The sequence below is a fragment of the Panicum hallii genome, chromosome 9, assembly GCF_002211085.1.
Source record: "Panicum hallii strain FIL2 chromosome 9, PHallii_v3.1, whole genome shotgun sequence".
Classification (NCBI taxonomy): Eukaryota; Viridiplantae; Streptophyta; class Magnoliopsida; order Poales; family Poaceae; genus Panicum; species Panicum hallii.
Genome location: NC_038050.1, coordinates 2,659,356 through 2,673,405, shown reverse-complemented (window position 1 = coordinate 2,673,405; position 14,050 = coordinate 2,659,356). Strand labels below are relative to the sequence as shown.

The 14,050-nt window shown below is 41.5% G+C and overlaps 2 protein-coding genes across 6 annotated transcripts; one reads left to right on the top strand and one right to left on the bottom strand.

The window, feature by feature from the left end:
• Positions 1-461: 461 nt before the first annotated feature.
• On the bottom strand, positions 462-4,470 carry LOC112875592 (FAD synthetase, chloroplastic-like). Of its 4 annotated transcripts, none has more exons than XR_003225199.1 (7): positions 4,041-4,470; positions 2,833-2,987; positions 2,228-2,363; positions 1,939-2,114; positions 1,370-1,849; positions 1,104-1,275; positions 462-625 (listed from the first exon to the last, which is right to left on the bottom strand). XR_003225199.1 is itself a non-coding variant. In XM_025939485.1 (6 exons), the coding sequence occupies exons 1-6, from the start codon at positions 4,193-4,195 to the stop codon at positions 1,199-1,201; spliced, it is 1,179 nt and encodes a 392-aa protein (XP_025795270.1). In that variant the 5' UTR covers positions 4,196-4,469; the 3' UTR covers positions 766-1,198. The 4 variants fall into 4 exon arrangements, 2 of the variants coding, with proteins under 2 accessions (XP_025795270.1, XP_025795271.1); XR_003225198.1 differs by having other exon boundaries at positions 603-741; XM_025939485.1 differs by lacking the exon at positions 462-625 and having other exon boundaries at positions 766-1,275; positions 4,041-4,469.
• A 1,228-nt stretch (positions 4,471-5,698) lies between these two features.
• On the top strand, positions 5,699-13,226 carry LOC112875589 (RNA-binding protein 28). Of its 2 annotated transcripts, none has more exons than XM_025939482.1 (19): positions 5,699-5,904; positions 5,986-6,046; positions 6,131-6,167; positions 6,829-6,959; positions 7,046-7,135; positions 7,226-7,316; positions 7,607-7,740; positions 8,440-8,579; positions 9,277-9,327; positions 9,415-9,497; positions 9,589-9,643; positions 9,723-9,834; positions 10,140-10,620; positions 10,729-10,942; positions 11,031-11,101; positions 11,513-11,681; positions 11,770-11,890; positions 12,244-12,641; positions 12,739-13,226. In XM_025939482.1, the coding sequence occupies exons 1-19, from the start codon at positions 5,767-5,769 to the stop codon at positions 12,940-12,942; spliced, it is 2,781 nt and encodes a 926-aa protein (XP_025795267.1). In that variant the 5' UTR covers positions 5,699-5,766; the 3' UTR covers positions 12,943-13,226. The 2 variants fall into 2 exon arrangements, with proteins under 2 accessions (XP_025795267.1, XP_025795266.1); XM_025939481.1 differs by having other exon boundaries at positions 7,043-7,135.
• The last annotated feature ends 824 nt before the right edge of the window (positions 13,227-14,050 follow it).

The window sequence follows — 14,050 nt, the reverse complement described above, 5'->3', positions numbered from 1 at the left end:
GGGGAAGGACCGGGTTGCAATTACGGTAAAGTTTTGCGCCTTATGTTACTCGAATTTTGCAAATTGTGCGCGAGCGGAGAGGGACTGGTTGTAATAATTGAAAAATGGGTGTGCATTTCCGGTACCAGTGTGCAGATATTTTCTTGGGGCGAAAGATGGTCGAATCTTGATTGATTTAAACTCCTATCTGACGGTCAACGGAAGGAAAGCCAGGCATATTCTTCACGGTTTTGCAAGCATTTTGTTCGAATCTTTGCAATTTTGTTCATGTCCATTCATTTAGTGGATGATTCATCAGTTGGGCGTGGCAGATCGATTCAAAGTTCATAGCTTCTTTGCGACCATGTGCCCTTGCAGCCTGCAATTTCTTTCTTTAGTTCTCCATATGGCTCTCGTTATGTTGGATGGTGCGTAGCAGTCTTCAGCTATAAAATTTCTTATTTGAAATGAGAACATCAGCTCCGTTTGTTTTTTTTAACATCAGTTTTTGTGCGAAAATAGAGAGTAAATAAATGAGTCGGCAACTTGGCTGAATTGCGGCAACATTCAAATGCAACCGCTACAACAAATGTTCGATAAAGTAGGTGGAAGCAAAATCAAACAGTTTACCTTAGTAGTCGAAAACCTGTAATGGTCAAGAAACCATCAGTGTTGATCATCTATACGTCCGAGATGTCTGTGCACACACAACTGCTCACAGTACCAGAGGTATATCACAGCAGAAACACAAGTTGCCAGTATCTTCAAATGTGCACCCCAAAAAAATTAATAGAAAAACTCTCTTTAGTCTCCAGGTGTTATTAAGCATGTCTAACAAATAGTGTTTCTACATGCTAGCAGCAGCCAAAAGGACAGCTGCAAGTTTGTATAAAAGAAATCTGGAGAGATCTCAAATGTTCTTTATCAGAAAAGTTCTAATTGTAACAACTAAACATTCAAGTAATAACAGATACTACAATGTTGACAAATGACCAACCATGCTCCCTACCAATGTATGAACTAAAACTACAATGTATAAGCTACATGATGTGAAGTTGGAAGATAAGCCCCTTCCCAGCATTTGATTCGATGGATGCAAGTTGTCAGATCAAAAGAAATGTCACCTTGATCCCACAGTCCTCCTTGTATGGCAAGATTGGACTGATCTTGACTTTTCTGGAAGAAAGCATTCTTGTGAGACTACAAGATGCTCCTGAACTCAATCATGGTGAGGCAAACTGCATACTTGAACACAGTCTTTGACTTCCCTTGCAGTATTTCTACGAAAGTCTTCTCCTTTTGGCAACAATCGCCAAAAAAGGGCAAATGTAAAAAGATGGCTTCCCACCAATAGAGCACAAATTTACTTAATTTTATCCAAACTCAATACCTAATTGCCCAACTTCTTGAATAGGATTGGGAGACAAACTGTTCTCATCTTTCATCTCAATGACGATGGTGTCAGAGTTGATGATCACTCTACATGGTCCAAGATACTCTCCATTAACAAGGTTGCAGTTTTCATACAGACCTTCAGCTGGTGGCATGTTCAACATGCAGGAATTAGGGAGTACAATCTTTTTCCTTTCATGAAGGCACTTTTGGTTAACCATTAGCACAAGACGGTGTTTCCTCCCTAGTAATTCGGAGACATATTCCATGTCACCCATAGCCAATGCATGGCGGACACGGCTGGAAGAAACCTGTCCTTTATCACTTGAATTTATAGCAGCTGCAGCTCCATTATGAGATCTTTTTGCTGTGTCCATGACAGAGCGTACAATGAATGCGCTTAAACCAAATTCCTCACATAGTTTAACTAACTCAGCTGCATCACCTGATGCTTTATAACCAAATCTGTAATTTTCACCTGTCATTGTACAAAGAAATATATTAGTGACGGGGCAGGATGGTGAAGCACAATACAGAACCTGCAGGAGAAAAATAAAATGTCTGTACCTGCCACAACACCTTTTATTCTAAGATCCTTTGATAACCTTTCAACAAATTGCCGTGGAGATAGGGACCGGACCTTTGAAAACTCAACTTGGTATTCAAGAGGTATGACATTCCTACAGTATGGAGCCCAAGATGAAAGGACTCGCTTGCGATCACACTGAGCAACTATAGGAGGCCTGTACAACAGGAAATATTCATGTAAAGCCTCCCTGATTTGGGGTTAATGATTGCCAAAGAGAAGTCTCTAAACTTCTAAAGGGAAGCTATGAAAGTTTTCGTGTAGGCTCACCTATATGTCCAGCCAAGTACTTCGGCCATTCCCACAAAAGAAAGAAGAAAAGGAGTCCCTGCTTTAGAAGCATGCATTGCCAATTCCCGATGACCAATGTGAAGGGCATCAAACTTTCCCAGCGCAACTATGCCACCTAAAAAATGTATGGAATATGAAGAAATTTATACATAAGAGCAGAAAGGCGTTAACAATAGAAGCGTGTAACAAAATCTCATAACTACAATAACAAAAGAACATGTGGTCTAGTTCTAAAGAAAAGAACATGTGATCTAGCTACATAACAACATTGAGAGGTCAGAGAGACAACACAAGTTCAACTGCAAGAAGTAACAAGTGTAACATGGAAAGGAGAAAACAAACACTGCAACTTTCACTACAGAAAACTAAACCTTTGACCAAGCAGTTGCCTTCTCCTTCAGTTTTTATATCAGATTTAGTTTGTACCATATGCGCCGTATCCTATGCCAGTTACTATTACAACAGTTCGACCTGAAATAAGCTGATGGCCACCTTCTAGAGGCGCATGATTTCAATTCTGCATGAAAATTGAAGTAACAGTTTGAAACTTGGATGGTACGAAAAATTGTCCACAAAGAACTTACCGAGCACACAATCTTGATCTTCTCCACAATCTATTAGGAGCTTGCCGTTAACTAAATCGTCATCGTTCTGTCTGACCCCTGAGTGTCCAGATGAGCTGAAGGTCTTAAGTGAGTTGCTACTCTGCCCCTTCTTCATGTCTAGAGGTCTGTTTTGACTGAAGTAGCATAAGGTATCGCCAAAATCTCAAAGCTAATAGTCTAAAAGCAGTTGGTTTTAATAAACAAGTTCAGAACATGTACTAATGCACACCAAAAAATTATTCCCATTCCGATAAGAAAGTAGGAATCATAGCGTTAAAGGAGGACAAGTTTAATCTTTACATGCCTACAAGTTTTTTGAGTCTTAAGCAATTGATATGTTCGTTAGTCATTCCCATACTACATTTTGGACCAAGGATCTTATATGAAATTCAAATTAGTAGATGTCAAATGATAACTAACTCCTGGGGTTACCTAGGTTGCGTAGCTAAACAATTAGGGAACAATAAAACCCCTTTGCCCATGGTGCGTACAGCAGATATGGTGGCTCTACCTTTTTTGCAAACCCCTTTGCCCATGGGCGGGCGCACACCACATATGGTGGCTGTACCCTTTTCTTAAACCCCTTTGCCCACACGACCACACCTCCCTTTGGTTGACTTTGACATCCAGCCTAGCTTGGCCGATAGGTCCTAGGTGATCGAAATTTAGCCCAGCATGGTTCGGTAGCAACACGACACATCGCTTTACCAAATCGCATACAAGTAACGTAATGCTTAGTTGCTTGCTATATCATTAGACTCCAACCTCCCATCACAGAATCATGTGCATGAAACAAGCTAACTTCAGCTCCTTACATTAAATCCAAAATTATGGTTGGACACCTACTAGAAAGTCAAAGCACAGAATTTCGTTGCCTTTGGAAAACATTAGCATGGTTCATAAACCCTAGTAACAAGCCACGGAGAACTTAACCGCTAAAATTTGACTGGCATTCGGATCCCCAGGCTCAAATGTCCCAAGCTTCTCATCGTGTTCGTGTTCCATATATAGAAATGCTCTAACACGATTGCAGTTAAGAGGGTGCCATCGACCGTCCCCAACGCTTAAAGGAACAGTCGTTTCGTCGAACAGCTAGCAAGCGCTGGCACCATTTCAGTATATCGCGCTGACAGCAACAGAGAGGAAAGACGGAGCAACAACAGCAATAACAGGAGGCAGCTCGTCACCTAAAGCGGAGCGCGGGCGGCAGGAGGGGGCGGGGAGGCCCGGGCGGGCCGCGGCGGGGGCAGGGGAGGAGCGGCGGCCACTGGGGCGCCGGGGACGGGGAGGGAGAAGGGGAGCGGAGGGCGCAGCCGAGCGCAGCAGCGGCGCCCCTCTCCATCCCACTCCCACCACGCGCCGGAGGGCGCGGGCTTCCTGTTCCTTTGGCCGGGGGGGGGGGGGGGGGGGGGGGGGGCGGGAGCTTGGCGGGCCGCGTCGTCTTCTTCCTCGCCGCTCGCTGGCTGAGGCGGGTGGCGGCAGCCTGTCCGGGCCGCTGCCCGTTAGATGAGGTGCGATTCGCACATCCCGTGTCGCCGTCTCGGCCGGGGTCAGGACGGTTTACGTGCGATGCGCAAGCAGGTTCCAACGCACAGGAAGGGACAGGCCACGTCGCCCCGCGTGCGTTTGGCCGTGGAACGACCGAACTATCGAGTTCATAGGGGGTGTTTTTTTTGCGGGTTAGTTCATAGGTTGTTCGTGTCAAACTATGCCGTGTATGGTTTATAATTTCTTAAAAATAAAAAAGCTTGATTATCTAAACACTCCTTTTTGTACTTCAAATGCCCGAATATAGCAAAAAAAGATTCAATCAATGTAAATAAATGTTAAGACACGATGTTAGGGTCGCAAGCTTCTGTTAACGGATTTGAACTCGGACGTCTTTTTACGTGAAGTCGGTCCGTCCAACGTAGTAGGCATGGCAGCATTGCTAGGGAAAATAGTGGGTGGCAATGTAGAGCCAGTCACTTCCCTAGTGAGAGGAGGAAGATGAAGGAAAAATAATAAATATATACTATAGTTTTTCCCTTATATAAAATAACAACTTGCTCACCTAGAATTTTTTTGATTGATCCTCCATACAAAATTTAATTTGTTTTTTGGGTCTAGTTACAACAAACTTACTAGATGGATGTCTCATATGTACATCAAGATTTGTAATTTGTAATAATATTCCGAAGTGACCTCCTTTTTCACTCAAATATCCGCTTTACAATCTCTGGCTGAGTGAGGCGAGCTAGCGTCGTCTATTTATAAAATACAAATATTTTCTCCGTTCCAAATTATAGGTTGTTTTAGCTTTTCTAGATACACAACATTTGATAAGCACCTAGATAATCATGTGTCTACGTATATAAAAAATATTATATATTTAAAAAATTAAAACGATCTATAATTTGAAATAGACAAAACAATATAATATTTTTTAGAAAAAATAAATATTTTTTTGGATTTTGGCAATCACACGTTTGAACAAAATACTCCATGGAGATGTTCCATGCAAACAGTCGCGAAGAAGAAAGCAACGCTAGCGCCACCTAGTACTTGTTTAGTTGAGACCTGCTTACAGCTCGTGGTTGTACGTGTTCTCCGAATGCCAACCTATCCTGGGATGGTGTGCCTTCGGGCATGGAGAGCCTCACCGTCGCGTTAAGTCAATGGAAAGCTATTCCGAGTCAAAAAAAAAAAACTTCTTGTCTTGTTAAGGCAAAAAGCATCTTCGAACCTTGTGCCACGTCACCTTCCAAGGCCCGCTGGCCGATCGTCCGAAAGCCCAACCTTTCAAAATTGGCCGAACCCAACAACATCTGCATAAAGCCCATGATAGTCCACTTATCATCCTCAACATAAACCCTAGCCCAACAAAACCTCCCGTCTCATCGTCGCAGCCGTGAAGCCCCCACGACGCCGGCGATGGGTAAGCGGAAGCAGCACGGCGGCGGCGGAGAACCCGCCGCGGAAGGCGATGCGGCCACCGGCGGGACTGGAGGAGGACACAGCCCCTCCACCGTGTTCGTCTCCAACCTGCCCTACACCTTCAAGTCCTCCGATGTAAGCGCGAGCTGCCGAGTGCTCAACTGCTACCTTCATTTACGGTCGTAGCTCCGAATTGAGCGTTTCGTTGTTGTGCAGCTCGAGGCGGTGTTTAGCGAGGTCGGCCCGGTGCGGCGCTGCTTCATGGTTGCGGAGAAAGGTGTGCTGGAGAAATTCGGTTGCTGTTTAGTTGGGATTGATATCGCGCCTGTTAGGTTTATGCGGCTATGCATTTTTGTTGCAGGATCGGAGACGAGTCGAGGCTTTGGGTTCGTGCAATTGTAAGTTATTTCAGAAATCGTCTATGTTGGTATTTCTTTCTACTTGTATCGTGATGCAGTTTTGAGCAAATATTGTGAAGCTTCTGAGCCAATTGTTTCTGAATGTTAAACATAAGTTTGTCTATGTCAAAAGTTTCAAGTGGTTCAATCACCTGCAAATCCTTACTGCAACATTTTACTAGAATTTAGAAGTGCTTATTTTGTCAGCAATTTAACATTGACTGGGCCAAAATGACCAAATGATATAAACTTATCATAGAGCTCAGTGCCTATGCCTATCCCAGTACTTGACTACTTACAACGACTGTTCATGTTTAATTGTGGTGATTCTAACAACGTCCGAATGTTAACATAAGTTCGTCTATGTCAGAGTCTCATGTGGTTTGAGAACCTGCAATGCCCATTGGGTGCTGCAGCGCTTTTATTAGAATTTTAGAACTGTTTTATTTTTAGCAAATTTTCTGACCATAGAGGACCATTCAACACTCACTGGGCTAAAATGACCAAATGATATAAACTTATTATGTACCTCGATACCTGTCCAGTACTTGACTACTTCTAATGATTTTTCACGTTCAACTGTGCTGATGCTAATAACATTTTTGTTGACAATGTTAACCATTGTTTTTGTTTTAAAGTAATGTGTTTCCCTTGGTACCAGCGCAACTGTTCAAGATGCTGAGCGAGCTATTCAAGAAAAGAATGGATTTCCTGTTGCTGGCAGGAAAATCAGGGTTAAGCTAGCGATGAATCGTGCCCCGCTGAAGGAACGCTTGCAAAAGAAGGAGAATAGTAAGGCTCTATTCCTTACAATTTGTTGCTGCTGAAGTTCAGCAGAATGTTGATCTGATGGTCTTGTGTTTTTCTCTTGCAAGCAGTGCAAGCAAAGGACTCTGATGCAATAGATGAAGCAAATGATACTTCTGCTGCTGCAAAGCTTAATGAGAAAACCATTAAAGCAGATCCAGGTTTTAATAGAAAAAATATTTTTTGTTGTTGTGTATTTAGTCCGTTGTTAATATTCCTCAGTACCGATGCAAGATGTTATGTTGGTTCAGAGAAACCACAGTTGTTGGCAAAGGATGCTATAGTATCAAAGGAAGCTTCCATTGGTGACACTGATAAAGTGAAAAGTTCTGAAAAGCAAAGGTGTGTGCTGGAACATTTTACCTGGAGAAGTCGTTGACTAAATCTAATTTATCATATTTTATGTCAAATCTGCCTACATCATCACCGACTCAATTCTTAGGATTTTTTTGTTGCCACCAAACTTTATTTATCTGTACCTTTTTTTTGTAAGCAGCAAACTGGAGATTATAACTATAGATGGATGATTTGGTAGTATATAACGTCTTAATTATAATTTTGTTAAGGATATTCTGTTTTTGTTCCTTTTTCCCTTTGGATTGACTGGCAATTTTAATCTTGTTGTTATAAAGGGTTGCAAAAACGGTGATTTTTGGTGGTTTGCAAGACTTTGCCATGGCCAGCGAGGTTTTCCGTCAAGCTGGAGAGATTGGCCCGGTTGTATCTGTAAACTATCCACTTCCCAAAGAGGAAATGGAAATCCATGGTATGCTATTTTCATCTTCACATTATTATTTTTAGTTTAATAATGTAAATTGTATTTTATGTGGTGTGATTTCCTGGTGAAAAAAGTTAATTCTGCAACAGTCATTGAGAGATGTGATAGTTACCATTATTAGTTTCTTGTTGGCTTGATACTTGTAACCTATCCTGGCTGCATCAAATGATCTATTTGTTATGTTTGTACATTGATAACAGCCATATATGCCACTGTTTTCTTTTGAGTTAGTTTTCAGCGTCTACTGAATTTGACATTTTCCAGAGGTTCTTTTGACCCACTACTTATATGGTTAAAAATTGTTCATGACATCATGCCTATTTTTACCCAAGACCTTTTTGCATTGTCATATGCGTGTGAGTATGGTGTATGTTTGGTCTCTGTACATTGCTAACACATATTTCTATGTATAGAAAGTATAATAGATTTCTGATAATTTATCACTTGTCATAGTTCTCATGCAGTCATTCCTTATTGGGGACAAATATTTTGAACTCTACTACTCAACAAAAGGGTTTCCTTGTTTCAAACTTCATAAAGTTTGTCTTTGCCTATTCTTTATTGTTTCGATTGGAATATGTTGAAAACTCTTGCGCATCTAATGTTATTCACTTATTCTTGCTTACTGCAGCTAGCATGTGTAGTACCATGCCTATAACCATAAAATATGACTGTGTTTCCCTGCAGGACTTGCTCGAGATGGATGCACATCAGATGCAGCAGCTGTACTCTTTTCAAGTGTCAAATCAGCTTGGGATTCTGTTGTCCGCCTGCATCGTAAGAAAGTCAAGGGAGCAATTGTTTGGGCTCGTCAACTTGGTGGAGAGGTGACCTAATAGCTACCTGTTTCCATTGTGTTTGTCTGCATATGCTGGTCTCCATTATCAAATTCGATTGATGATTCCATCAACTTATTCCTGCTAGCTAGTTTACTTGTCTTAATTCTATTCTGCAACTGATATGTTTTGATTCCACATTTGTTTGTGCTTACTATCTGCATACACTTACGACATATTAAAGAAAAATTTGAAGTGATGTAATGAACAATGGGTTTAGTTGTCTATGCCTCAAGAAATCTTGTCAATACCTCATAGTCATATATCACAGATCTTCACAATCTAAGTTTCAAGTGAATTAGTCTGCTGGAGTTTTGCATATGCCTTATTCATTTAAGTAGTCCTTTATGTTGCTTGATAGAATATGATATGTTAGTGATTTAAGAAGTAGGCGTTGGTTATGTTTTATGTCATTAGTATTATGTAGGAGGTGGGAGTTGACCGTGAATGATACCAAAAGTCAAGTGTTAATGGATTAAAAGATAAAGTCTCCAATAAGGAAGATGCTCCCAAAATATTGTACTCATGGCTGCTGACAACAAGCGTGCTAGTAAGACTTGGCATGAATTAAAGAAAAAAATAGTTTTTTTATTGATTTTGTTTCCTTTGGCTATCTGTACAACTACCGCCTCCCTTTCCCCATTTGCTTGCAAGTGCTTGAAACTTTCTTTCTTTCTTTCTATTTTAGGGTTCAAAGATCAGGAAATGGCGAGTGATTGTCAGGAACCTGCCATTCAAGGTGCTTGTTTGAGTTGTCACTCTTCTAATCTAATTTTGTTCTTTCTCTAGAACAGATAAGCTAAATATGTGTATATGAATGCTGCAGATTACAGAAAAGGAGATCATGGATATGTTTAGTTCAGCAGGTTTTGTCTGGGATGTGTCTATTCCGCATAAGTCGGATGAGGGGTATGTTAATTCCCATTGAATCCTTTGGTCCTTAAGTGGACTAATAAAACCTGCAAGCTATGGTATCTTGATTACGTTTACTCTTTAATAGGTTATCCAAAGGCTTTGCTTTTGTATCTTTCACACGGAAGCAGGATGCAGAAAATGTATGGTCAGTGCCCTATTCAGTAGGAGTACAAAAATGCATTTAAAATTTCTAATGCGCGATGATTTTTTCTGAATCAGGCTATAACAAACATTAATGGAAAATTTGTTGCAAAGAGACCTGTGGCTGTTGATTGGGCTGTTCCCAAAAAAGTATACACTGTTGCTGCAAAATCTGATGCCAAGGATAATGGTAAATACAAAGTTTCCTTCATCTTCACCCTTCATTTTTCATTTCTCAAGTCATTCATTTATTAAGTACACAAAATTTAAGAGTTCTTTCATAGCTAATGCAAGATTTATGTTACCTGAATGATATTATAAACGGCTTACCATGTGCCTTTGATATTTGTTTTAAAAAATAAATTAGGCTGTTCCTTGTTGTGTGACCAAATAATCGATGTAGCACTCTTTGTATCATATCATTTTTATAGTTGCTCTGTATTTTCTTAGTTTACTATTTGGAAGCCACATCTCATGAATGTGTTGCATTTCCAGAGCTTGCCGATGTTATTGACAGTGGCAGTGATGATGACACCTCTGAAGAGAACCTTGTTGGAGAAGATGATAGCTCTGAACTTGATCAGGAGGTTTCTAATCGTCCATCTGAGGATGATTTCAAAACTGAAGTAGATATTTCTAGAAGAGTTCTTGAAAATTTGATCAAGTCATCAGAGAAGTCTGAACCATCTGGCATTGACGGTTCGAATATTGATACTGACACTGAAACAGAAAATAACACATCAGAAAAGAAGAAACCTGAATCACCTATAGCTGGCAAGTTGGCTAAGTTGAAACGTGTAACAGATGCAAAAATCACTGATCCTGCTTCCAAACCTGAGAAAAAAGATACTGACCTGGATAGGACTATATTCATCAGCAACCTTCCTTTTGATATAAGTAACGAGGAGGTAACAGTGCGCTTCTCAGTTTTTGGGAATGTTGAATCTTTCTTCCCGGTTCTTCATAAACTCACAAAGTATGTTTAACCGTCTTGTTTCATCCATCTTTATCTTAAGTCGTATCAACCACTGAACGTTCACTTGCATTCTTTTTTACGCTAACAGTTTTTGTGCTGTCTATGCAGGAGACCTAGAGGTACTGGTTTCCTAAAGTTTTCTACAGCAGAGGCAGCTGATGCAGCAGTTTCGGCCGCCAATGCTGCTCCTGGCTTAGGAATATTTATGAAGAGCAGGGCACTTAATGTCATGAAAGCAATGGACAAGGAGTCTGCTCACAAAAAGGCACTTGAGAAGGCGAAGACTGAGGTTGAGGATAGACGGAATCTGTACTTGGCCAAGGTAAGTTCTTCAGCACTTCATTTTGCACATGAACTGTAGTGGGTCTCTTCCATTATTATGTTACTGAAAGTTTGGTTGCATCAAGTAGGAGGGTGAGATACTTGCTGGAACACCAGCTGCTGAAGGTGTGTCAGATGCTGACATGAATAAACGTAACTGGTCAGAGTTTATCCTTATTCTTCATCATTCCAAATTCTAGCTAGTATCGATATTGGCATTGTGTTTATTTTTTCTGTTGATAATGTCTTCCATACCTATTGTTTCCATTTTTTATGCAAGTTGGCAGAATCAGGTTACCAGGCCATTTGCCAATATGCTTTCATCTTTTCTTGTTAATGATCTTCACATTTTTGGATTCTGTATTCATGCTTGGAAGGGAACTGCACTTCAATTTGTGTAACATTAAAACTTTTATATTTGCAACTGCAGTTGCCAACATCATTTGGGTTACATATTCTGTCAATGATAAAAAAAATTCCTGATATACTTGCTAGCCTAGCTCATGGCAAACATTTGGTTATATTTAATCATTTATGATCTGACAGTATCTTTTTTATCTGTCTGTTTTAGGTTGGCTAGAAGGAAAGCGGAGATGCTTCAGTCTCCAAAGTTTCACGTATCCAGAACAAGGCTTATCATCTACAATTTACCTAAGACTATGACCATTAATGATGTAAAGAAGCTTTGCAGAGAAGCAGTCATTTCTCGTGCTACCAAACAAAATCCTGTCATCCGGAAGGTTTCATGGAGTTCCTTTTGTTTAGTTTCTTCTCTCCTTTTTGCTATGTGCGATTGGTGATGCTTATGCCAATGCATTTCTTGAACAGGTGAATATCCTGAAGAATGAAAAGAAAGGGGTACAGAAGCATTCCCGTGGTGTCGCCTTTGTTGATTTTCAAGAACATGAGCACGCTCTTGTCGCTCTAAGAGTTTTAAACAACAACCCTGGTACTCTCCGCTCTTGAATAATTACTGCAGTTGTATTGTGTCAATTGTTCTGTCTCCCTGTTGCAACTTTTGTTCTCTTTCAGTGAATTGATTTTCTTTATTGAGTAATCATTATATTGCCAGAGTCCTTCAGTTTTATATTGGGTACACAGCACACTGGGACCAGGTTGCTATCAATACTTTTACACTGGAGTAACAATGGCTCATCACCTTGTCCTTTTTATCATACTGTTACTACCTTTGGTCTTTTTTACAAACATATTGGCTGTTCGCTTCTATTAGTTTTCTTGAGGCTGTCTCCTACATGGTAGTGAACAGACTTGGTTACAGTTATAATTTTTCGTTCTCTGCAGAAACGTTTGGTGCAGAACGGCGTCCAATTGTGGAGTTTGCACTTGAGGATGTTGAAAAGGTTAGGCTTCAGAAGATTCGGAAGGAACGTCAGCAGAAGTCAGCAGAATCTGCACAAGGTCAGCAGAATCCTTCAGGGGATCAACCTGCAAGCGATGGTCGTCATGCAGATAGCAGCAGGACATTCAGAAAAGGAAACAAGCGGAAGTCACATGATAGACCATCTAAACCCTCCGATTCTGGTGAAGGGCCTGCGAAGGATCCTTCCGTTGCTGGAGATCGAAGTTCTGTGGAAGTTATAAGAAAGGGAAGACCTGCAAAGAGATCAAGGAAATCAAATGAGGGTACCGTTTTGCCGGAGCGGGATCGGCAAGATGCAACCCCAAATGCTGATGGGAAGGTAAGTTTCCTTTTTTAGAAAAAAAATATTTCCTGACGATACTCATTAAGTTCTCCACTTTTATATGTTAAATGGTTACCTATTTCATTCGATTCAGCAAGCTGTGTCAGGTGAGCATGATCAATCAGTTGCTCCAAAGAAAAGGAAAAACATGAAAGACAGCCAGACAGATCAAAAGAGAGGAAAGGGTACAAAAAGGACAAAGAAAGAACCTGCCGGGGAAGGAGGCGTCGATAAGTCTCTGGTGGAGCAGTATCGTTCCAAGTTCTTGCAACATGGCGTGAGCAAAACCAAAGGATAGTTGAGTGGGATTGCTGTTGTAGAGCAGCACGGTGATTCGAATCATCGTGTCAAAGGCTAATGTTTCCAATAGCACGGCTCCACAAACCTCTTCAGCCCCTTGCGGGTGTGCCTAAATTTTGGTTCTAATGTTGTGATTGTCTCGTCGAGCTGTACCCTGGATGATAGCGACTGATTGATATTTGTTGAGGAATCTATTATACAGCCGTATGAGCCAGCCTTCCACTGCTTACGCTGGGCGTTCATGCTGGGATGCTCGATCTAGTGGCTGAAAAATGCTGTGAATCTGTGATGTCCTTCTGATGGAAACTTTGCAGGAAATGGGCTGCGACGAGTGGATTCTTATTGCTTATAATGTGACGCACCCTTTTCGAGGCTGATTGCGTGTTATGGAAGAAGCGCCGTTGTTCTTGATGGACGTGCTTCTCGCGTGAATGTGCTGCCTCAGCTGCGTGTTCCATGCGGCCATGTTTGCCACATCGAATCGCTCTGTAAAAGGAGGCCCGTTTGGTCTCTTGCCTAACCCCTCTCTCACTCTGACGGTGATCCGTAGGGACCAAAAGGGTAAACCAAAAATCGTGGTAGCTGCTGGATAGCAACGATTTTCTAACACCGCGTCTGCCCAGTCCAACTTCTTTGAATTCCTTGCACCATCTTCGCCGTGGACCGGTTTCGACGCTGATGTGTGTGGCACTAGATGGTTTGATGTGCTACGGACACGCTGAAGAGAAATTGTTCCGCTAAGCATTTAGCACACCGATTACGAAGACAGTAGAGCAGTAGTTCGCTGCTGAGAGAATCTTCAGAACTTCATCATGCAGCAATGCGTGCGCGCAGCTGCCAGATTTTAATCCGGAAGAAAATGGCATGTCGGAGCCCAGATGGCCAAATGCACGCCACTCCGCGATCCATCTCCATCCTACCCCCTACGATGACGTGCTCGGAGCCATTTCTGCCCATGTTCAAATATGTGTTCTTTTTTTATTTCTTCTGCTTTCTTAAAGACTCCGAGGCCGCACTGATCCATCACCACTCACCAGCGTGTCCCCTCAGTTCACGGTCCCATCAGCGAGGGCTAAAAAATACAGATAGCTTTGTTGTTGCGCGAC